Source organism: Lontra canadensis, unplaced genomic scaffold (genome assembly GCF_010015895.1).
Source record: "Lontra canadensis isolate GAN:19392208 unplaced genomic scaffold, GSC_riverotter_1.0 scaffold6, whole genome shotgun sequence".
In the NCBI taxonomy this organism is placed as follows: domain Eukaryota; kingdom Metazoa; phylum Chordata; class Mammalia; order Carnivora; family Mustelidae; genus Lontra; species Lontra canadensis.
In genome coordinates, this window is record NW_022631000.1 from 19,659,991 (window position 1) to 19,682,440 (window position 22,450).

General features: G+C 46.4%; 1 protein-coding gene across 4 annotated transcripts in view; it reads right to left on the minus strand.

The window, feature by feature from the left end:
* Positions 1-3,285: 3,285 nt before the first annotated feature.
* Positions 3,286-22,450, minus strand: part of GPR156 (G protein-coupled receptor 156) — an 87,611-nt gene continuing 68,446 nt past the window's right edge. For 2 of the 4 annotated variants that reach the window (XM_032852322.1, XM_032852323.1), the window contains exons 6-10: positions 21,938-22,063; positions 20,852-20,947; positions 17,358-17,594; positions 10,886-11,044; positions 3,286-6,433 (exon numbers count right to left, since the gene is read on the minus strand). In XM_032852322.1, coding sequence (XP_032708213.1) covers positions 5,096-6,433; positions 10,886-11,044; positions 17,358-17,594; positions 20,852-20,947; positions 21,938-22,063 — 1,956 coding nt within the window. In that variant the 3' untranslated portion in view covers positions 3,286-5,095. The remainder of the gene's footprint in view (positions 6,434-10,885; positions 11,045-17,357; positions 17,595-20,851; positions 20,948-21,937; positions 22,064-22,450) is intronic. The other 2 variants (XM_032852324.1, XM_032852325.1) reach the window with 2 other exon arrangements.

A 22,450-nucleotide genomic window follows, 5' to 3' on the forward strand; every position in this document is an offset into this window, starting at 1 on the left:
ACTGAGCCACAAAGAGGTTATGCAACTTGCTGGAAGTCACACAGACACAAGAGCGACTTTAAGCCCTGGCATTGCCGTGAGGAAAACTATTGTACTAAAATTAGTGGAGAAGAGAGCTCCTCTAAAATGCCTTCTTTTGACAAAGCTTTCAGGTGTTCTAATGAGGGATTTGTTATAACAAGGTGAACCTACAACACAGCCATCCATGATGAAATACCTGAACCTTGCTTCCCGGGTGACCTCAGCTCTTGTGAGTGGTCCCCCTTTCGACTGTTCTGGCTAGGCTGCTCTTCTCTTGATTTATGTCTTTTGACAAACATCTGTTGAGCATCAACCATGCGCAGGGCACAGTGCTAGGTGCTGGGGACAGCAAGATAATTACAAACAAGTTGTAGGCTCAAGAAGCTCACAGTCTTATGGGGAAAGTCGAGAAATGAACTGATGGTCACATATGTACCGAAGAAAGGGCTCTACAAGGGTATCCCTGTCTTTCTTCACAGAAGTGAGCTTCACTTTCTCTAACTCAGAACTGGAGCCAGCACATTCATTTACAAGAGAGGCAATTGCCCAGTCCATCCACTGACAAAGCTAAGCAGGATGCCTTTTGTTCTTCGTCTTCCTCCCTCCTTCACCACATCTCCCTGACACTCTCTGTTCTTTGAACTTCTTGTCCTCCTTCCCTTCTTTTTTCCTGTGCTTTTGCTTTTCTCTTAGTTACCTGCAGACCTTGCCAGGGCCCCTCCCAAGCACTTATTCTCTGAGCCTGTCTTTTTAGTATATTTAGACATCCAAAGGTAAGTCAAAGAATGAAAAGGGTTGGGAAACACTGACCCAGATCTTGTCAAGCTCATAACCGGTTATTTTGTCTCGTTACGCTGGCATTTCCTGCCTCTTTGTGACCTCAATAGTGCACTGAGCATCCCTAGATGCTCCCTTATTCAAATGCAGCTTGGCTGGATTGTTAAAATGAGGAACATTTCAGGGAGAAAGAGATCAGAGTAGGTACCAGAGGTGAGGAAGAGCCAAGTCTGGGTACAAAGAATAACCTTTCTCCTTGCTTTCAGCTCCCAAATGCCATCTCTGCACTAGACCTCCTTTGACAAAGCCCAGATGGTGTTACTGGGGAAAGGGTACGGAGAAAGTGCTTTGTTTGGGGCTCTGAGAAAGGGGACTAACTAAGCTGATGGTGAGAAAGATGAACAGACTGTCCTCCTACTAATGCTGCTTGTTACTCAGTAACAAGTCTGTGATGAAAACATCTTTAAGAGAGGACCTTAATCACTATAACTTTCTTGCTTCTCTTCCATTAACTCTATCATTCTATCCCCCTTCTCCCTAAGAGACTTAAAGCGCTGTCATTTTCAGAATTCAGTTATTCTGGGTCTTTTAGTGATATTGTTTCTCACTTTTAATTCATTGGAAAGAAGTGAAACCAGATGGCTCTGCCTCCCTTTCTGCTGCTTCGCTAACCCCAGAACTGGTTCTCTGCCTTCCTTTATTTCATCTACTTATCTGTCCAGAAATCCATCCGACAAGCATTTATTGTGCTTCTACTTTGTGTGAAACTCTCTGATGGCTACTCTGGAGGACACAAAGATGGAGGAGACAAACTCAGTGCTTTCAGGAACTTGTAATCTGTGCAGGAGACACATCTAAATATAATAATAAATACAGATACAGAAGAGATTTTGTAGAACTTGCATTGACTTTTCTCTTCACCATTTTAGAAGTGAGATGGTTCTTTAAAAACAAGCCTCCTACATTCCGATGCTTTTTTCTCTGCTATGAGCTCCAGGAAGGCCAAGTTGATCCTTTAAGGAAAGAGTTTGTCACAGGCCAGGAGAAAGGACTAGACTTTGGGATCAGGGTGGGAACCTTCAACTTGGAACCTTAAATCAATATTTTAATCAGCAGGAGAAGAGATGCTTCGGTCAGAATCAGGCCTGGCTCCATGCCAGACCTTAAAACCAAGAAAGACATACATAACCAGAGCACAGGAGTAGATGCAATGTTTTCTTTTCCTTTTCCAGGATTCCTTTGTACAAGGTACTACCCTTTCTCCGAGGACATAACAGTCAAGAGCATCCAAAAGCCATGACACATTCATCCCTTTAAGAATTTCATCACTGGATTAGCTGGTTTGGGGTAAAAGATCTAGGAAGGGAGGTGGTGAGGAATGGGGATGAGTATACCAAGTAAACACTAGATCTAGAGACAGTATTTGAGGCGGGCAGTCATGATATTTGGCACAGAGTTTTTTGTTTGTTTGTTTGTTTTTGTTTTTAAAATATGTATTTATTTATTTGAGAGAGAGAACTTGAATGAGTGTGTTGTGGGGAGGAGGAGAGGGAGAGGGAGAGAAACTTCAAGCAGATTCCCTGCTGATCATGAGCCCAACTTGGGGCTTGATCCCATGAGCCATGAGACCATGACCTGAGCTGAAATCAAGAGCCAGATGCTTAACCGACTGAGCCACCCAGATGCTCCATGACACACAGTTTTTGAACCAAATGATAACCAAGGAAAATTCAGGTAGATTCTCCATCTCTTCAATTGAGTCTATCAAAGGTTACAAAGTCATTCTAGGTAAAGTGGGGAGTAGAAGCCTCTATATAACTAAGTTCAAAACATGGACCCCCAGATATTCTTCTATATTTAACTAGGGGATCAGTCCATTTTATTTGGGGGTGTTCAGACTCTACCTGAGTCTTGAAGGATGAGTAATTTATAAGGTGCACAAAGTGGAGAAAGAGATTCTAGATAGAAGAGGGAAGGAGAAGTGGTAGTGCTGAGATGGTGGGACTGAAGGTATAGTTGCAGAGAGAGGAAGAAGCTAGAAGGAGTGCCAGGTTTAGAGCCTCCATAGTCCACATTAATGAATGGGAGGCTGCTAGAAGCTAAAGGAGGTGAAGCCCAACTACAGGACCCACTGCCATGGGTTGGAAGAGTGGAGGGTCTCCAGAGTTTCTTCTATCCACTGGGGCAGGTGGTTCTGGGATAGGAAGCTGCACGAGAAGACCACAGAAGAATCTGTTATAAATGCAAGTTGGGACATCGGGGAGGGTATGTGCTATGGTGAGTACTGTGATTGTGTAAGACTGATGATTCACAGACCTGTACCCCTGAAACAAGTAATACATTATATGATAATTAAAAAAAAAGAAGATATACTTGGAAGTTGGGGTGAGCCAGTGGCCACTCTGACAGCTGCTTCATGTCTGCTCCCTGGGTGGTTCTGTCTTTGTTCCTCTGCGGCACGAGACTACAATTTCTAGAGAGACTTGATTTGGGAGCCATTTCTAGTTTAATAAGGTGTCACTTGGACAGTGTACAAACAGCACAAGTGGAAACTACAAACCCACACACAGAATAAATTATGACATTTACATTTAAAAGTAGATGGTAGAGGAATCTGTGCTACCAGGAGGGCTTCCCAGTCCAGTGTCTGGAGAGTCACCAAGTGTCAGCAGCCCTGAGAGTTCAGGATCAATCTTCTGTGAGACTTCTGGAGCCAACTGCCCCCCTGCAAGCATATCTAATGAGGCCCAAACTCCTGCACATAAACATGTATACGCAAAGACGAACACACACGGGGCAGGGGTGGGGGACGGCCTGTAAACAACAGTCGCTTAAAGCAAAGTGGACCCAGTTGTGCTTTCCCTGTGGCACTGGGGGCCGTTCTGTCTCCTACCCTTGTTCTTCACCAAGTCCCTGGCTCTGGTGGGAGGTGTTGGGGGGCCCCTGGGGCAGTGAGGCCGTGGGGGGGTGGGGCGACTGCTGCCTGAGGCTAGGAGCCTCTGCTCACACTGCAGAGTGAGCACTCCCTTGCACTCCTGTCTGGCCTGCCCAGCCCTGCTGGCCACTCCCAGGAGAGTGAGGGAAGAGATGTGCCCTCAGGGAAATCTACCAACTTGGGAGTCCCATGAACTGTGGGCAAGTCCTACATGGGCTACTCTCTAGCAGTGTGATGTCTGGGGAAGTTACCTCAGTTCTCTAAGCCTCAAATTCCCCATATTCCCCATCCGTGAAATGGGAACAAAAGTGCCTACTTCACAGGGTTGTCATAAGGAGTTCCTGAAATTTTATATTGCCAAGTACCACACTAGACTCAAGTTCAATATTCAAAACCTATTCTCATTTCCTACCTTCTCCCCCATTTCTTCCTTTATATTTCCCCATTTTGTATTCCCAGGTTTATGTAGCTGTCGGTGCTCATGTAATCCCAATGGCACCAAAACCACCTCTTGACAAACAGGGCCTCTCCTACCCCATCAGAAATTGCTGGTTTGTGCTTCTCCCACCTCCTGCCCTGATCCAGTACAAAACTGTACCACCAGAAAAGTCAAAGGGATGGGCCACAGGGACCAGGAGATAGTCTGGGCCTCTGGTATCAGCTGAGCTCAGGAGCAAGACCTGGGCAGCCTATGGGCCCATGGAGACCTGACAGTCTCAGGAAAGCTGGTGAGATGTCATAATGGCGGAAAGACATGTGCACCAAACAGCGGTGTACAGGTGACTCTGAGCTGAGTCTGGCCGGAAGCTGGAAATGAGGGGTGATCGTGTTCACAAACTTCAGCAGAAATACAACCACCCCCTGCCAAGAGCGGGGCACACAAGAATGTAAGAGACTCATCTTCCTAGCAGGTCTGTCCACCAGAAGGCCAGTTTGATGGGTCACAGTCTACAGCTCTGGTTCTGCAGAAACTTTCCTTGCATCTCTCCATCTGTATGTCTGCATAGTTCTCCACCTGGTATATATTAAGAGTTTCATAGAATACAGACTGACCAGGATAGAAGACCCTCTGTGCTCATTTAGCACCTTTTATCTAAAAGTTATTTTTTAAGGTTGCTCAACCAAGTCTTTCACAGGAATGCTGTGAGGTAGTAACAAGACAGGCAATACCCCTCTTTTGATAGATTGAGAAGAGCTCAAGGTAGCACAGTGCTCAAGTGAGCACAGCTGAAACATGGTAAAGGCTTGATCAATTCAGGGGACCGATCTATTTCCCAAAGACCACAACTGGCCTTCCACCTAGAGGACTTGGTAAGGCTTGTCCTGAACTGACCTCTATATCCAGACTCACTTTGCTGCTTTTCACACCAGTGTGGGTTTCAAGTCGTCTTTGAAGTTCACGATAGGTTTTGAGCGGGCCCACAGCTTCTCCCAGGAAGCCAGCCCCCTAGCGGGGTCAGGGTCGGTGTCTGATGAGCCACTGTCACTGGAATCAGAGGAGCTCTGGAAGCAGATTTCACAGTAGGGCCGGTGGCAGCGGCAGAAGAGCTCGTCTGAGCTGCTGGACTCAGTGTCAAGGTAGCTGCATGGAGGGGACATGGAGGGACAGCGTGGGAATCCCAGGGGCAGCAGCTGCCGCTGCTCCAGAATGTCTGGTGAGGCTCTGGATAGGTGTGGGGCAGCAGGACACGGTGCCCGGTCAGAGCCAGAAGGCTGGTGGGGAAAGGTTGCATGGCTCCCTCCGGCACCCTGGGGCTCTGTGTGGCTTTGTTTGCTGCCCTCCAGGGTGTCCGGCTTGCCTTGAGGATCTGGGAGTAGTGAAGTCTTCCTGGAAGAGGAATTTGGGACTCTGGAATCAGCCGTTTGGGGATCCAGGCAGACACTGTCCCTACTGCGCACATTTAGCCGCCCACTGTATGCCCCAGAAACAGTCCTATTTGCACGATGCCCCACATATGAAGGTATAGAGCCTGGAAAATGTGAGCGAGCCTGCAGTGCGGCCCGCCTTCTCCTCACCATGTATGGGCTAAAGCCGAGCTCCTTGGTGAGGGGAATCTTCTGGAAGCTGTGGACAGCACTGCTCTTCCAGGGCTGCTGTGGATAGGACAGGGAAGAGGGGAGGGGAGGCTCAGGGCCCAGGCCCAGATCTTGTAAGACTTCCTGAAGCTTCTCCCTGATCACTGAATTGACCCTTGACAGCCGCTTTTGGGGTTCCTCTGAGTTCTCCAGCTGCCCCTGTCTCTGGGGAACGGGGCCTTCTCCCCCTGGCATGAGATTCTGGGGGGCGTTCATGAGTAGTTGGTCTTGTCTTTCTGCTCCTTGGCTTTGCTCAGGCCGTGGCTTCTGGCTGCAGCCCAAATTTAAATGATCAGAAACCTCTTTCAAGTTAGACATTTTCTCCTTCTGCCCTGGGGAGGAGCTGGTGTCCTTCACAGTCCGCTCCAGGCTTTGTATACTTGTGCTCTGGAATTCCTGGGCAACCACACTGGTATCATTCTGAGAGTCAGAGAGGCATTCTGAAGGCCCCTGACCTACCAGGCTATGGGCAGAGGTTGCAACCAGGATGTTCTTGCTGTGGGAGGAAGGAGGAGGGACAGCCCATTCTGCGGGGTCGAGGGTGCACTCAGCTGACATCAGCCTCACTAGCTTCTCTTTGGCGTTGTTTACTTGTTCCTGCAGGCTTTCAATCATAGCATTTTTCTGCAAAATAAAAGTGAAACCATCAATAAAGAATGCCTCAGAGGGTTTTTACATTGTTTCCCATGGTGGAGAAAGCGTGGCTTCAGAACCTTGCTCTAAATCCCAGCTCCTCTGCGTATTGGCTAGTGATCTCAGGCTCCGAGGATGTGAGTGAAGTGATAAGCACAGTAACTGACACATGGTGCTCAATAAAGGTTAGCCATGATTTATTGTTGGGTGATCTTAATCCCCCCCACCCCGCACCAAAGTCCTCAGAGTGTGTGGCTTTGTCTGTGAGACGGGAGGTCAGATGAGGCATAGCGTTAGCTGTTTGCTGGCTGCTACAGGCCCCTCTCCTCTTTCCTCAGAACTTAGAGGGTCAGGTTGCTTCTGTGGGACACCACTCTAGATAATGTTTGAGATGGCCCAACGCAGGGTTTGCCACACTTTGGCAAAAAACAGGTGAATTTCCGGCATATCTCAGGGGGATGAATGAATGAGGAAATACATACTTTGCCTCTTGTTAAACAGACTAGAACATTTGGGAAGAACAAAGAGAAGAGTGGAGATTCCTGCGCCAAAGAGAGAAGACACGAGCTGGGGGTTGGGAGGGGTGCAACAAGATTCTCAGGTTGATGTCATCGCCTCCCTTGGCTGGACCTTGGGGGCGCGTGCTGAAGCTACCGTGTCACGCCATTAGCTGTCGGTAGCTCCTAGAAAAGGGCAGGCACCAGAATTACTGGAGAAACTTTTTTTTTTTCCTCCTTTTTATTGGAATAGTTGAGACTAAGTCTCTGATCACAGGGAGCCAGGAGATGACTAAGCCTGGGGCAGCTCAGCTGTGGAGCGACCTGCGTCCTGCAAGGCTGTGAGCTGATAATACAGGTTACACCCAGGAGGGCTGGCAGGTGGGGGCTGCAGAAATGTGCCTGTCCTAGCCACAAGATCAGGGGGCATGAAGCAGCAGGAAGGGGGTGGTGGTGGGTGTGCCCTGAGCGTCCTCTGCTTTTACAGTCGGCGACTGGCTAGCTCAAAACTTATGTCCACCTTCTGAGATTTCTGATGTTGAAAAGTAATGGAGCCCAAAGAAGTGATGGTCTTGGGGCAGACAATAACAGGGTCCAAGGTTTGGGGAGTAATAACCCAAACTGCTTCTAGGAAGTGCTTGTCCAAATCCGAAAATGCTGCCTCTTTGGGGTCGTCCTCTCTAAAAGCTGAGGACGTGCATCTGCATATTCATTGATTGTGTCCTAGAAATCAAAGAATGTCTCCCTCCTTGGGCTACCTGAAGCAAGTCACCTGTGGACTGAACCTGTGGGTTTTTTTTCTCAAGTTGATATGGGAGTGTTTCCCAGAAGTGACCTTTATGGGAGCAGTAACTTAAGTAAACTAGTCCAGCAATAGTCCTCTGGCAGCGACTCCAAGCAGATCTCCCATTCCCTCTTTATAAGCAGCAGAGTGACTTTCCGAATATTGGTAGTTCAGGTTCATCCTGGCTGAGTCTTCTTTTATTATCAGGAAAGAGTCCAGGACCAGTGAGTAACTGGTGAATAAGCGGAAGGCCTTTGCAGCTGAGCTCCTGCCTCTCCATCCTCCTTTTGCTCACCTGCAGAGTGGTGAGGCCGGGGCGTTGCCGGGGAAGTGTAGATGACTCAAGGACTCACCAGGAGCAGAGTGGATGAGTAACTAGACAACATCCATTCGGGCTCTTTATGGTATCTGGGTGGTGCCCGATATCTTTCAGAGAATCTCATGGGCGTGACTGAGCACAAGAGGGACGCCAACCCTCTTCCTCCTCAGCAGCCCTTCCTCCTGAAGCCACCCCCCAACCCCCTGCCGCCCCACACATTCTCATAGGCTTCAGGAGGTCTCCACTGCACCACAGAGTTAGGAGGAGGCCACCAGCTAAGGACAACTACCCCAGCAAGTAAACTCCAAGTGTTGACTTTTTGTGTCCCAAATTCCTTTGAGTGTAGAAAAAGAGGATAAACACTGAGTTGGGAAGAATACTTTCCTCCCAGCAAACCAAATATCTGAAGCTGACTAGTGACAGATTTAGAAACGTCAGCCTAAACAGTAAATTTCCCTTGTTCCAGAAAAGGAAGCAGGACTCTGTCTTCACCGTGGCTGCAGACTAATTAAAGGCGTGGTATGAGGTGTTGCCATTGTGAGACCAAAATCTGACCTACCGGGGCAGCTGCATTTAAATGAGCTTATTAATTACTACTTTTGGCCCATTGGAGAAGCAAAACATCCATCGTTGTGTTTTATAAGGGCAGGCCATAAGGAGAAATAGAGTCACCCTCTTGTAGGTGAATGTCCTCTGCTGCAGAGTGTACAAGGGAGGGTCTTCAACCCCTGGGGCAGTTCTGTCTGCTGGCCTTCCCACAGCCTGGCGAGTCAGCGATGCATGCTGCCCCAGCAGCTTCTGGGGGACCTCTGGCTGTAGGGTCAAGGGGGGCAACAGTGAGAAGATGGACTGCTCATGTCATGAGAAAGTAAGAAGAGGACACAGGAGACAGAGGGGCCTAGGGAGTGGGCTGCACAGAAGGGACTTGCAACCAAGGAGCTGGAGTCAGGGTCTGCACACGTAGGGAATCAGGAGGGATACTTGTGTTGATCTAGCAGGCAGTGCTGGAACTGGAGACTCAGATACTGGAAGCTCTCAAGGCCTGTGGAGGGGCACTAGGACAAGCTACTTGTTCTCAGGCCCGTTCTGGGGAAGATGTTCCAGGTGTAGGTCGCTGGGGGGAAGAGGCCAGGATTTTGCTGCCTATGCATCTGTTCGCTATTAGGGCCCTTCCTCTGCAGACTCCAAGCATGTTTCTGGATGGAGCAGATTCAGTTACTGCGTGGGAAACAGGGTAGCATGGCAGAAATACAAAAAGCACGTCACAAATTACCATAAGGCTAAAGAGTCAGACCACTTGGCTGTTCCAGCGTTAGCTGATTATGAATAAAAATCATCCTGGCTGTTTTCGCCAAGTTTCCAGCCTTCTGGAAAATGCTTCTTTGAAGACTTCACAGAGTATCAAAGGCAATGCTACTTACTCCCTTGCCAGGTAGGAAGAAATCTGGCTTTGAAATAAGGTCCTGGATGCTTCATGAATAGTCAAGAAATGGAGAAGTATTATTCTGGTGGATTAAAGAACTCCAGACGGAGGGTGTGGTGTTAGGGAGTAGAGGAGCACAAGCAGGGGTGCCCCAGGAGGTGAATCCCTTCCCTTGTTGTGTTCCTTCGGTCCCCATCACACCATCTTCTCATGCAGAGACAACAGAGACAACTGACCGTAACTGGTCAGGCCAGTTACGGTCAAGTGTAGTTTCCCACATAGCACCTACTCAGGTGTGTTCTGTACTGAAAAACTATGAAATATAATTTAGTGAGTGTGAAAAACTGATTCTGCAGAGTCCTAGGCCTCCTTTCTGAGGCAGGGCAGCCTCAAGCTTTTCCAGGTACTTTCTTCAAGCCCACATCATACTGCCCAGCTCTGGGAGAGGTGCCAAATCTGGCTGAAGAACAGAAGAAAAAGGAGTTGGGGTTGGCCCAGTCCTCCCCTGGTGCTACTATGATATTCAGAGGCCCTATTAAGCCCTCCACCCCATTTTGGAGACTTTCTGGGTTGGCAGGATGACTGAAAGCTCTAGTTCAAACCTGGAAAGGATAATAATGGGCCCCATAAGATCTTGGAAATGAGGACACTACTCTAAGAGAATATATCATACAGAAGAAGCTAGGATCCACCACTGCTCAAGACCTTTACAACACTGTTCCCCCTGCTTGGAATGCTTTTCCTTGTGCCTGGTCAATTTGCACTTAACCTTCAGGTCTCAATTCAGAGGATATTTTCTGACCATTCTAAAGTAGGTTCCTCACTACCCATTATTCTGTCTTACCACTCTGATTTCTTCCTTCATAATTCTTTTTTTTTTTAAGATTTTATTTATTTATTTTTGTTAGGGAGAGAGAGCAAGAGAGTGTGCATGAGCAGAAGGGTAGAGGGAGAAGCAGACTCCCCACTGAGCAGGGAGCCCAACACTGGGCCTTAAGCTCAGGACCCTGGGATCATGACCTGAGCCAAAAGTAGACACTTAAATGACTGAGCCACCCAGGTGCCCCTTCCTTCTTAACTGTTACACAGTTTATAATTATAATTTACTTGATCAACATCTGTTTCCTTCGATAGACTATGAGCTGTATGAGGGTAAGGACTGTACTTCTTTCATTCATCAGCACTTTGCACAAAACTTGGTACACATCTGGCCAGTGAATGAATGCAGTGGGTGAGGTCAGCGACCGGAGGGTCCCTGGGGAAATGCTGAGCTTTCTGCCTGGGACTGAGGGAAGTGGGAGTGGCTAGGAAGTGGGGGAATGGAAGTATAGGAATGTCAGCAATGAGACATCCGGGGTCGACCTTCGCATGACTGGAGTTCTTGCTGACAGAGAATCTATCAGGCAGGGATCTAGCTTACTTCTGTGAGGAGTCTGTCCATGGAGTTTCTCTCTCCTCCGGCATGGCAGTTCTGCTCCTCACCATACTGGGTATGGAAGCCTTTGCTGGGAGTGCTGAAATATTTGGCCATGCGTCTGATTGTTTGGTTTTCCTCTTCAAATGCCTTCCACTGCTTCAGCTGTTAGATAAAAGAACACATGTTATTTATTTAATTACACTCCCAGAAATACATTCTCTCACTCTTTTTCAAGAACATCAGGCATGACCATATCACAGACACACATGTAATGTAGAAACTATTCTCTTCTCAAAACACATTCTACTCTGGAAAGTTCGTAAACAGCAAAGACAGAAGGTATACAGAAGGTCAAGGTCAATTCTCAGTTTAAAAAATGCCAAAGGAAGACGATGACAGGTAGACTGGTCAAGGCGAGCCAGAGTTGAAGTATGCTTCTAGAGCCATATTCTCAAGCCAGAGTTTAGGAGCTATCATGGGGCAAGGCAATCTAAACATTGTATGTTTCAAATGAAACTGCTCTTAGTTGTAAGTAGCTGTTCTTAATTATTCTCATTTGTGGAGTAATTGCGTGCTTACTGCTACTGAAAGCCCAGTTCTTGCCAGAGGACTTCTAACCCAAATCGATAATCAAGTCTCAGACAGATAGAAAACCACAAATGTCAATAAAAATCAATAGAAATGACAGAACATTAGGTCTGAGAGCTGACTGTCCTTTTTACATGACAAATGAGGAAAGACTCAGGAGGAGTATGACCTTTCAAGGCCCCACAGTCAGTTAGCAGCACAACCCCAGCTGTTAACAGAGCCCTGAGCTATACCACATCTCCTTAGCAGGGCTGATGAGACAGAGACTGGTAACTGTGGGGGTCCTATGGAGGGTTTTTCAGGAGAAATTGGTTTTGAGAAACAATCTGTGGAAGCTTGGGGCTGGTTTAATTTCATAAGAATGGAAGTGAATATAGAACATTCATGGGGTGCCTCGGTGGTTGAGTCGGTTAAACATCTGTCTTCAGCTCAGGTCATGATCCTAGGGTCCTGGGATCAAGCCCCACAGCAGGTTCCCTGCTTGGTGGGGAGCCTGCTTCTCCTGCTCCCCTGCTTGAGCTCTCTTTTTCTATCAAATAAATACATAAATCTTAAAAAAAAAAAAAAAAGCATTCACAAACAGGGGCATGGTCTTTGGGCCGGGGTGGGGGGAGTGGTAGTGCTGGACATTTCTCTTTCTTCCTTAAGGAATTTTCATCATTAAGGGTCCTAGTGATTTATGCTGGCTCTAGATAGGATGCTGAGGGGTCTGTGGGGAGCCACACAGGGATCCTGGAATTGATTTGCTTATTCATCAAACATTTATGAAGCTCTGCCTATGGAGTGTAACCCAAATTTGGTAAAGCAGATAGGATACTAAATTCCCACCATCGACTGCAATACTTTCTCACCTAAGTCCTCCTGGGCCCTCTGTTGACTCAGCATGAGTCCTTTATGGTATCAGGAGTCTGCAAGATCTGTGCTGGGTCAGGCGAGGACCATCTCCTCTGCATGCCCTTCTCAAAATCCGCCTCCCAAGGCCATCAGCTCAGCTGGCGACTCAGGAGTTAGGAGCCTGGCACTGCAGCCTCAGTCTGTGGTCTTCAGTGGATGGAGTAGACCTCTAGTGTTCTCTTGGCACTCACCCTTGCAGTGTTGCAGTATCTCTGTTCTCTCCCAGGATGCCTTGTTTCCTTAGCAGTATAGCTTTTCCTTTTTCTCCCCCAGCAACCCCCGTCTGAATTGTCTTAGCAGGCTGCTGGAAGAACTTCTCAACATTAGTGTAAGGGTACCACCAGGGCTTCTGGGCTGTCTCACCCTAAGCTGGAGGGCACAGCCAGGGTGCCCCTTGACTAAATCCTCCTCTTCCCCTTTGTGGGGATCCTGGTCCTTAAGACTTGACATTTCTGGTCCATGGCTATAAATGACCCCCAGGTCACAATTTCAGGACCTCTTCATGGCACTTCCTCCAGAAGGCAAGCATTTTCTTGTTTCCTTGGCCTCTGGGCCATGTGGGTGTGGTAGGATGAATAATGTTTCCCCAAATATTTTCTTCCCCTCCTAATCTCTGGAACTTGTGAATCTGTGACCATACACGGTGAAAGGGAGTTTGTAAATGTGACTGAGTTAAGGATTTTGAGAAGGGGAGACTGTTCTCGATTTTCAGGGCAAGGCCAATGTCATTGCAAGAGTCCTTATAAGAGGAAGGCAGGAGAGTCAGAAGAAGAGATGTTGCCGGTGGAAGTAGAGGTCAGAAAGAGAGACAGATAAAGATACCACACTCTTGGCTCTGAAGACGGAGGAAGAAGCAATGAGCCAAACAAGCAGTCTCTAGAAGCCAGACAAGGAGTGCAAACACATTCCCCCTAGACCTTCCAGAAGGAACACACACCTACTGACATCTTGACTTTAGTCAAAGAAGGCTCATTTCAGATGTCTGACCTCCAGGGCTATCAAATAATAAATGTATTATTTTAAGCTATTGGATCTGTGGTTATTTGTTACAGCAACAATAAAACATTAACACAGTGGGATTGACTCTCAATCTCTACCAGGTAAACCAGGGTCTTTGGAAGCTCACCCCATGTGCCTCTCTCACATCCTGCCAATCTCCCCTTGTTTCAGTTTGTGCTTCAAAATGTGCAAGATGCACAAGTGTTATGGTGCTCCAAACATACCCTGTTCTGTCTCCTATGTCTGCCTCTGGTCATGGTGTTCACCCATCAAAAATGCCACCCACTGTCCTCCCCCAATCTGCTCAGTGAACTGTTACTCCTCCCTCAAGACTGGGCCCAAATATCCCATGTTCTGAGAAGGTGTCACAGAGCTCCCAGACAGCCTGAGGCACCCCTTCCTCAGCATTAGGTAACGTGCCTTCCTCAGACACCTAACAGATGTATTATAATTCCTTTCACATCCGCTCCCTACTAGATTTGGAGGTGGGTCCATGTGTTGACCTACACATTTCCTGCAGTTAGTAAGTGATGGACAGATACGTGAACAAATGAAGGAAGCTTTCCCCTAGAAAACTAGGGGGCGCTGCGACCTATGCAGATAACTATAACTTATAAGAGTAGAAATTCCTAAACACCTTCATGAGGAGCAGATGGAACACTTGGGGAATGCAGAGGAGGAAAAAAAAAAAGCCCTATCTCAGAATCCACCTGCCTCTCAGAGAGAGAGGGATGGAGGTGGGGATGTGTATAAGGATGGGTCATGTTCAGGTCACAAAAGCAGAGGCTGGCTCATTGCTGGTGATGACCTCAGTGTTTGGCATAAATACTTAGGCATTTCCTGGGGGCCTGTGTAGAGTGCTACTTGGCCCACTTGCCTCTTCAGTAATGTCATCCATTTAACTCAGCTTTCTAGCGCCACCTAGCTTCCCTTGACGTATCTACGCTTCTGCTTTCATAAGCCCCTCCCATCAATCCAGTCTGAAGGCTTAGTCACAAGAAGGCAGTCCACCTTCTGCTGCCTCCCCTCCCTATACAGCTCTCCTCACACAACTTTCCAAATTTGTTCAGCTGTCCTATTTTCCTGGAAGGCACAGTGCAGGTCTCACGGGGAGAATCTTTCTTCTACCAAAGGCCACTGAGCCAGAGTGGAAAATCAATTCAGGGGCATACAAAAAACTGACAAGCCTCAGTTACTTTCATATTTTGAAAAATCATTTACCCTCCTAAACCTAAACTACGATAAGGTATAATATATTTTTTTGGTTTTAGATCATGTTCTGTTCAAAAGGAGAAAAAGCATGAGACAGAAATAGAAGAGGAAAGACAGACTAAGAGAATGGAAGCTCAAAACGACTAGGAAGAAAAGGGGGGGTGAGTCAGAGAGAAAGAAAGAGAAAGGCCCACACTGTCTGTCCACCCAGTTGCTGTACCCCCTAATATTTCCATTTCCACTCCCACTTTAACAAACCAACCGCTTGTTGCTTAGGTCAAACCTGGAAGTGAGATTCCAAGCTGAACTTTGTCCTGTATGTTTATGTCTGTATGTAGATGGGAGTGTACCTAAATATTACCACTGAGGATTCAAACACCAAGGACAGTGAAAGTCTTGCATCTGAGGCTCAGGATGGGAAAGGGACAGAGGTGGGTGTGGAGGGGGAAGTTACAAGTAGGGCACATCATGGAGGCTGCGGATTCACTCAATTTTCAGATAGAGGTCTTGGTTAGGTCAGGAAGGCTTTCCTCTAATAGTTCCTAGTTGATTACTTCTGCCCCAAATTATCTTGTTGTCTTCCAGAGACTCTTATTAGCTCCAAATTGTATCCTAGATATGTTCTCTGTGTTTTCTTAACTAGTCTCTCATTTTTTATCTGTCCCCTTATTTTCTGTTACTTTAAATCAATTCACCAATTCAGTATTTTGCCATGTCCAATTGCCTGTTCAATACTTTTATTGGTATTTTAAGTTTCACACAGTATTTTTCATCCTTATTTAGTATTTCATTTTTTTAAAAGATTTTATTTACTTATTTGTCAGAAAGAGAGAGTATAAGCAGGGGGAGCAGCAAGTAGAGGGACAGGGCAAAGCGTGGGAGAGGGAGAAGATGTGGGGCTTAATCCCAGGACCCTGAGATCATGACCTGAACTGAAGGCAGATGCTCAACCAACTGAGCGACCCAGGTGCCCCTATTCGCTATTTCTAAGATTATGTCCTTTTCATGATGGTTCCCTTGAGTTGAAGAGAGGCAATATCCTTTGAATCCCATTGACAAAACAAATCAGATCTATTCCAAAAACTATTTTACTTCAGAGGAAGGCAGCTTCTCCAGATCTTCAGAAGTTTGTGGTCCAGTTCTTATGAACTGCAGAATTTCTTCATAGGTTCTTTCCTCCTGAATCTATAGTCCTATGTGAGAAGAGCTACAGTTTCCTAGTACAGAAATATGTTTGCTTGCTTTTTCACTTGTAGTCCCAGGATGGCTTCCATAGCTCCAGTTATCACAAACATTCAAGGTAAGAAGAAGGTAGAATAGGTGATGCCAACCATGCCTTCAGTTTTTGTTGTTGTTGTTAGGAAAGCAAAAGCTTTCTCATAAGTCTGCTAGGAAACCTTTAGTGTTTGAAATGGTATCACTTGGGCACCACTAGCCATGAGGAAATTTGGTAAAGCAAGTCTTGAGCTCTTTCAGTCTATGTAGTGGAGATGAGCAAGGAAGAAAGGGGTTGGCAATGGATGGATGGGTTACCAATCAACATTGGCCACAAAGCCTAAAGGGTGGGTCACGCAAAATGTCCCTGCCCACTCCCCTTTTCCTACCTCCCAGAGAGGAACAGCCCCTTTTCTGCTATACCCCAGACAAATAAGCCACAGCTCTCATGACTTCCTTCTATCTAGTTCTTATATCATAGAGATTCAGCAAAAATTACTCTAGTTTCTAGCAGAGATGTAATACCCATCCTTGGTTTTTAGTGCGCTGCTACAGATGTTTGCATATTTGTTTATTCTCTATATTACTTTAATGAGAATTTATGAAAGGGAAGGAGAGTAAAGGCCTTTGCCTGTGTCACACCATCGTGTCCCAAATCGCAGTAGTAACCCTCCCTCAGCCAACACTTTAATTATCGGTTAGCTCCCTCATGAAGACATTCCTAGTCAACTGCAAGCTGCAAAGGGAATCAAGATGGAGTCTAGAGGGAGTAGTGGGATAAGGGAGGCTTCCGGGGAAGAGAAAGAGATCTAGAAGGGAAACAGGACAGGTGCCTAATGCCAAGTTCATTAACTCAGATATATGTGGTTCAGTGGTACCCCAGGGCATTACATGAATAATTTAACATCACTTTCAGAACCCATGGAGTCCTTCTTTCCCTCTGACTCCCTTTCTTTCTCTTTGCTCTCTGGATATTTCTGCTTCTATCTTTCTCCTTCATTTGATTTTTTTCCCCTTAATTCCCATAGTGTGAAACACATTTTTATTCAGCTTTTATTTCTCCTTATTATAAAAAGAAATGTTCTATATTGTCTTCTATTAAAAAGAAAAAAAAGCATTTTAAATTGCAAAGATTTCCAAATGAGTTTTTCTCTGTGAATCTGCAACCTCCAATAGGAAAGAAAGAAAATGTCCTCACTCCCAGGCTAGTGAAAGAAATGACATTATCAAGGAGAAGGGGGGACTGGAGATGAGTGAAGTCGACGGGATGGTAGGTGGACAAGCTGGTCTGGGAGGCAGCCTGCCAGGGCTAGAAACATGCTGCCATGCCTGCTCAGCCACTCTGGCCTGTCCTTCCTGCTGATGGGGAGCAGAGTCGCCCTCTTCAAGGAAGTGAGGAGGCAAGAACGGAGAGAGCCCGCTCACGAGGAACTTGCCTTCCTTCTGACTCCCCAATAAATGGTATCCAAAAGTCTCAATAGAAAACAAAGTGAGCGGTTTATCATGTCCAGGGAAGCCTCTGGAATAACAAAGAGGACTAGCCTGCCAAATTCTTCCTAGAGCATACCTGGGGAATGAAGATGAAGCAGTTGATCGTGGTTGTGCAAACAAAGATACCTCCAGATGTGAGTCCAAAGACCAGGTTGGGCCAGGAGTGCAAGTATCTGGTGACCACGAAGAGAAGCCCAGCAGCCACTACTACGAGGTTGACCCCAACCATGATGGTTAGAGACTGATTCACAGGAGGAGAGCTGACGTGGTCAGTCAGGCCAGCCAGGTAGGCACCGTAGAGCAGCAGCAGGCCCTGGAGATGGAGAAGAGAACCCGGGGCTGAGAGAAGTGTAACGATGGGCTCAGTGTCAAAGAGCAGTAAGGTTGGAACTAGTTTCCTCACCTTTAAAATAGAGATAATCAGACCTACCTTAAAGGGTTGTTATGAAGATGTACTGAGATAGCACATGGGAAAACACTAAGGGCAGCCCCTTATACCTACTAGGTGCTAAATAAATGTGATTTTCCTCTTCTTCCCTGGGAATTAGTTTACTGGAAGTCAGCAAGTCAGCCACCAGACAGGACTCTGCTGGGACAGGGCACAGGCAGGACAGTGTAGGTGGGTAGCAGGTCTACAGGATGCGCTGCTGGGCACTTGGAGGGCAGTGGGTGCGCCGTGCTGTCAGTGGTAAGGACTACTGCACCTGCTGTGTGGTTTTGCACTACATGGAGCTGAGGGGCATGTATAAGCGGAAACAGTCCTGTGGTCTGCTTGTCAAGCTGTGTGCCGTGGCAGGGGCAGCACCCTGAGGAATGGGCTTTTTTCCCCCCTAATTTTTCCAAAGACACCATCTGCTTGCCAAGCCCTGCACCTGCAAGATTGCATCTGTCTAGAAGGGATGACTTTTTCTAATTTACACAAAGGATCTCTATAGGCTAGCAGCGGCTCTGTGCCAGTGGGTGTTTATGGGAGATAGAAAAAGAGAACAAAGGCAGGCTGGGACCTAAGCGAGGCTGTAGAGCAGGCACAGGCAGTAAAGGCTTCATCTATACCCTTCATCCTCTGTGTGACATTCCCTGCCCCCATCACCAGGAACCCAGTGCCCTATTCTTTCCTCTTTCCCATGAATATAAAACTGCTCTCAGATTTCTCACTTGTACTACACAGAAAATTACTCACGGCACTTTAAAGTGCTGCCTTTCCTAGAGGGAGCTGTATTGAAACAGAAATCAAAGCTGTGATCAATAATACATAATGTATAGATTCAACATATGTTTGTCTATGTATAAAAGTATGATATTAGGTGCAGGATAGGCAAAGGTGTTACAAAGAGGAATAAGCCATGGTCCTGGCTTTCAAGAAGCACAGTCTGGTAGGGAGATTTAAGGCAAGCACACAGATGTCCATGTTTTGTCACACAAAATGTGAAGATGCCATGAGGATTGAAGCGTGGGTGGAAAGTACAGATATTCACAGGGAGAACTAATAATGAAAGCAAGGCCGGTATCAGCAGGGTACCTGCCAGTGACCCTGAAATCATACAATATGACCAACTCCATCTGCCAGGACAGCTCTAAAGATAATTTTTTGGAGGACTGGCTGTGCCCACAGTGAAGGAGTCAACAGTGAAGGGATGCCTTCTGGGCACCCCTAATGCCCAGTATCCCAGGAGAGGCCTAAGGGCCAAAGGTGGCCCCCCTGAGATCTTCAGTGACTAGAAAATACACAAGTCAGGCCAGTGGGGCTTGAGTTTGGGGTAATTGACACCATCAGGTGGCATCTGGCAGACTGGATCCCTAGTAATTTAATTATAAGTAAATGAAATTAATTCTATGATTTTGAACTATTCACATCTCATTCTTTAAAATGTTTTAACGTCATTAAACCTCTTGCCAAAAGGGAATGAGGTATGAATAAAGCCTCTCTACATCCACAACTTGTGTTTGAGTAAATCATATCTAATACTTGTATGTCATTGACATTCACTTCTGAGAAGTGTGGGGTGGGGGGAGTTGCCAGGTTCAGGTGGGGGTGGGGTCCTGGAACATAATGTGAAGATTTAAGTCATCCTCAGGAAGTGCTCATTGACCAGGGAGCCTGTGAGGGGCTGGCTCAGTCAGTTTCCTGATGCTTAGCACTCTTTTCTCCTTTTCTTTCCTTGTCCTTCAGAAAGATATTACAGTGAAATAAAATGGAAATGCGATTGTATAAAAGGCTATGGAGAAAATAAATGAACTTGAATCACAAAGTGAGCTTCTATGGGGGAAATGTTGAGTTTTTGTCCTGGGGAGGACATGTTTTTCTATAGGGTTCAAGAAATCGAACTGTCTAGGGGGCAGTAGAATATTAATAACCATACTATCTAACACTTATTGAGCTCTTTCCATAGGCCAGGAGTGGCTGAAAACTCTGACCATGCACTAACTCGTTTGAAATTCAGAACAGTTCTGAGAGGATTTTGTCATCATCCCCATTTTACGTAAGAGGGACCCCAGGATCAAAGAGGTTAAATGAGTTTCAGAGTCAGCTAGGAAGGGGCTGAGTCAGAACTGAAACCGTGTTCTGTAATATTCTGAAGTTCATTTTCTTAACTGTTAGCAAGAAACTAGAGATCAAGAGCTCTTTCCTACCCAGTGTTCTCTTTTAAAAACATTTCCATCAAAGTAATATATGCACTTAGTAAAAAAGCAACATTTCCCAATTCCAGCCCTATTTCTCAGAGGCAAGCACTTGAACACTCTCCTAGGGGTAAAGTGAGTAAAGTTTACCTTTAAAGACCACCAGGCCTCTCTGTCCCAAGAACCAACAGGTAGTCTCTTAGCACCTAGGGCTTGCCTGAGTGAACTAGGCCTGCCCTATACCCCTCACAGCCAGATTTTCTATTTCTCCATGCTGAAATCAGCTAACAGGATAGTTCGTACTAAGAACCTCCTGCCCTGTACAGGTTTCCCGTACCTGCTAGAAACAATATCCTACTTTTGCCAGCTAACAGAGACAAATGAGGCTAACTGTGGGAGATTCAGGGTGGTAGGAGGACACTTTGAGGCAGCTGGAACCACTCAAAGGACACCAGGGATATTGCCATCTGTCTGAGGGCCAGCCCTTCTTCCGATCAGACTGAGAAAGGCTGGTGGAAGGCAGCAGGATACCTTGACCCAAATCTTGAAGAAAAATACAAGGAGGTTAATCAGGGCACTGAACAGAACAAATAAAGCCAGATAAAATGTCTCCACATAATCTCCCTTGCAGGGAGTTGGGGAGAAAACTGGTATTGCCAAATCAATTAGAAAAATCAGACCAAGAAATGCGAGAAACAGTGGGTAAATTTCCCATGATTTAGGGGAAATTAAATAAGAGGGTTCAAAGAATTGGAAAAATGACCCCCAGAACCAATAAAGAGTAGAGAAATAATGAGGGTCATGATTTTGAGATTTAGGCATAAACAGAGGTTTCCTCTGATTTCAAGATTCTTTGCAGAAATCACCTCATTAATTCCTTTAATTCCTTTTTTGTGTGGCTATTTTGTTGGTGACAGACAGATTACATCCCAAGAAGATGTGGTTACCAACCTTGCACACCAAAACAAGAGCAATCCAGACATCAGAGTACCGGGAAGCACAGAAGTGTGAGCTGGTCAGAGAGCAGGACACGTCTCTCCCTGTCACCTAGGAGGTACACAGAGTCAGGACGGAGGGAACCCACAATTACCAGGAACACACAGGAGATCTTTGGGGACATCTGGAGCATGAACTCTCCTACAGCATGTGATTTCGCCCTTAATACGTAAAAACTATAACATTTAGGTGACTCGGTTATAATCTAAGTGAATGTGACTATGGGTGAAAGAAAAGATGATAAAGTCCAGCTGACGTGTGGATGCTTGGTGATGGTGGGGCTTACTCCTCAGTTATTGTTTTGCTACGTCAGTGACTCATATTAGTACATCAGCAAAATTATGGATTATTTCACATCTTGTTTCTGCTATTTTTTAACAGGTGAAACTGTACATATTAAATCTGCAAAGTCAAGATTTCACTGTATACCTCAGCCCCTTGTGAGGCTGGCAACTTATACTTCCCATTATTTTAACCTATGTACTAGGCACAGTTGAGCCCTTTCCCTGCATGTTTTCCCTTCATCTAAGCCACAGCCCTAGGAAATAAGAAGCACTATCATCATCACTTTACCTATGAGGAAACAGATACTTCAAGAGGTTTAAACAACTTTCCCAAGGTCACATGGCTGGTAAGTGGAATTTGAAGGAGGGCTGACTGACTCCAAAGACCACTTCAAAATACCACTTTTATTTCTCAATAGCTAGGGGAAGCCAACTTCCTGTGGTTGAAAGTTCTCATTGTTGATCATGTGAAAGCAGAGATAACTCCTGGGCAGTTCTCATGTTCCAACATCTCAGTGGATGCTGTTGGAAGACATGTGGAGCAGGGGCAGTGGCTGTGGTAGCATACTTTGCAGACAAGGGGCAAGGCACTCACCACAGCCACAGCTCCCGACTCTCCCTGCTTTTTGGGTCATTTATCTTCTTGTTGGGAGAATGAACACAGAGTGAGTACCGCTGGGAGAATGACCTCAGTGTACCCACAGAAGCCTATCTTCCCAGTTCGGAAAGTAGATTATCCAGGGATTGGGCCCCTCACCGTCACACTGACACCGAGAATCTGGAGGCACTGGATGGGATCAGTCAGCACCCACGTCACAAGCAGGATCACATCAGCTATCACCAGGGCTGCCACTAACCCCAGTAGCTGCAGGTCTTTGATTATCTGCAAAAGAGTCAGGGTCATACATTTCCTTGGCTTGCTGGCTAAATGACACAGGGCCTAGAGTACACTAGGTCCTCTGAGGTTCCAGGGTCAGCCCTCCCAAGGGGCTTCACATCCAGCCATCAAAGATGAAACACACACTACAGGTGTGCAATGGTGTCTATGTCCATGTCATCACCATCACCACTAAACGTTTTTATTTGTTTATCTGTCCCATATCCTGCCTTTTCTCACAAAGGATTAAGGAGTCTTATAAAATGAACACACTATTATTTCTAGATATGTGCATAATGAGCGTATAGAGATATTAATGCTTTCACATAAAACTGTTAAAAACCATTAACTTGGAGGGTGAGATTGAAAGATGAGGGTGGTGGAAGAGAGATT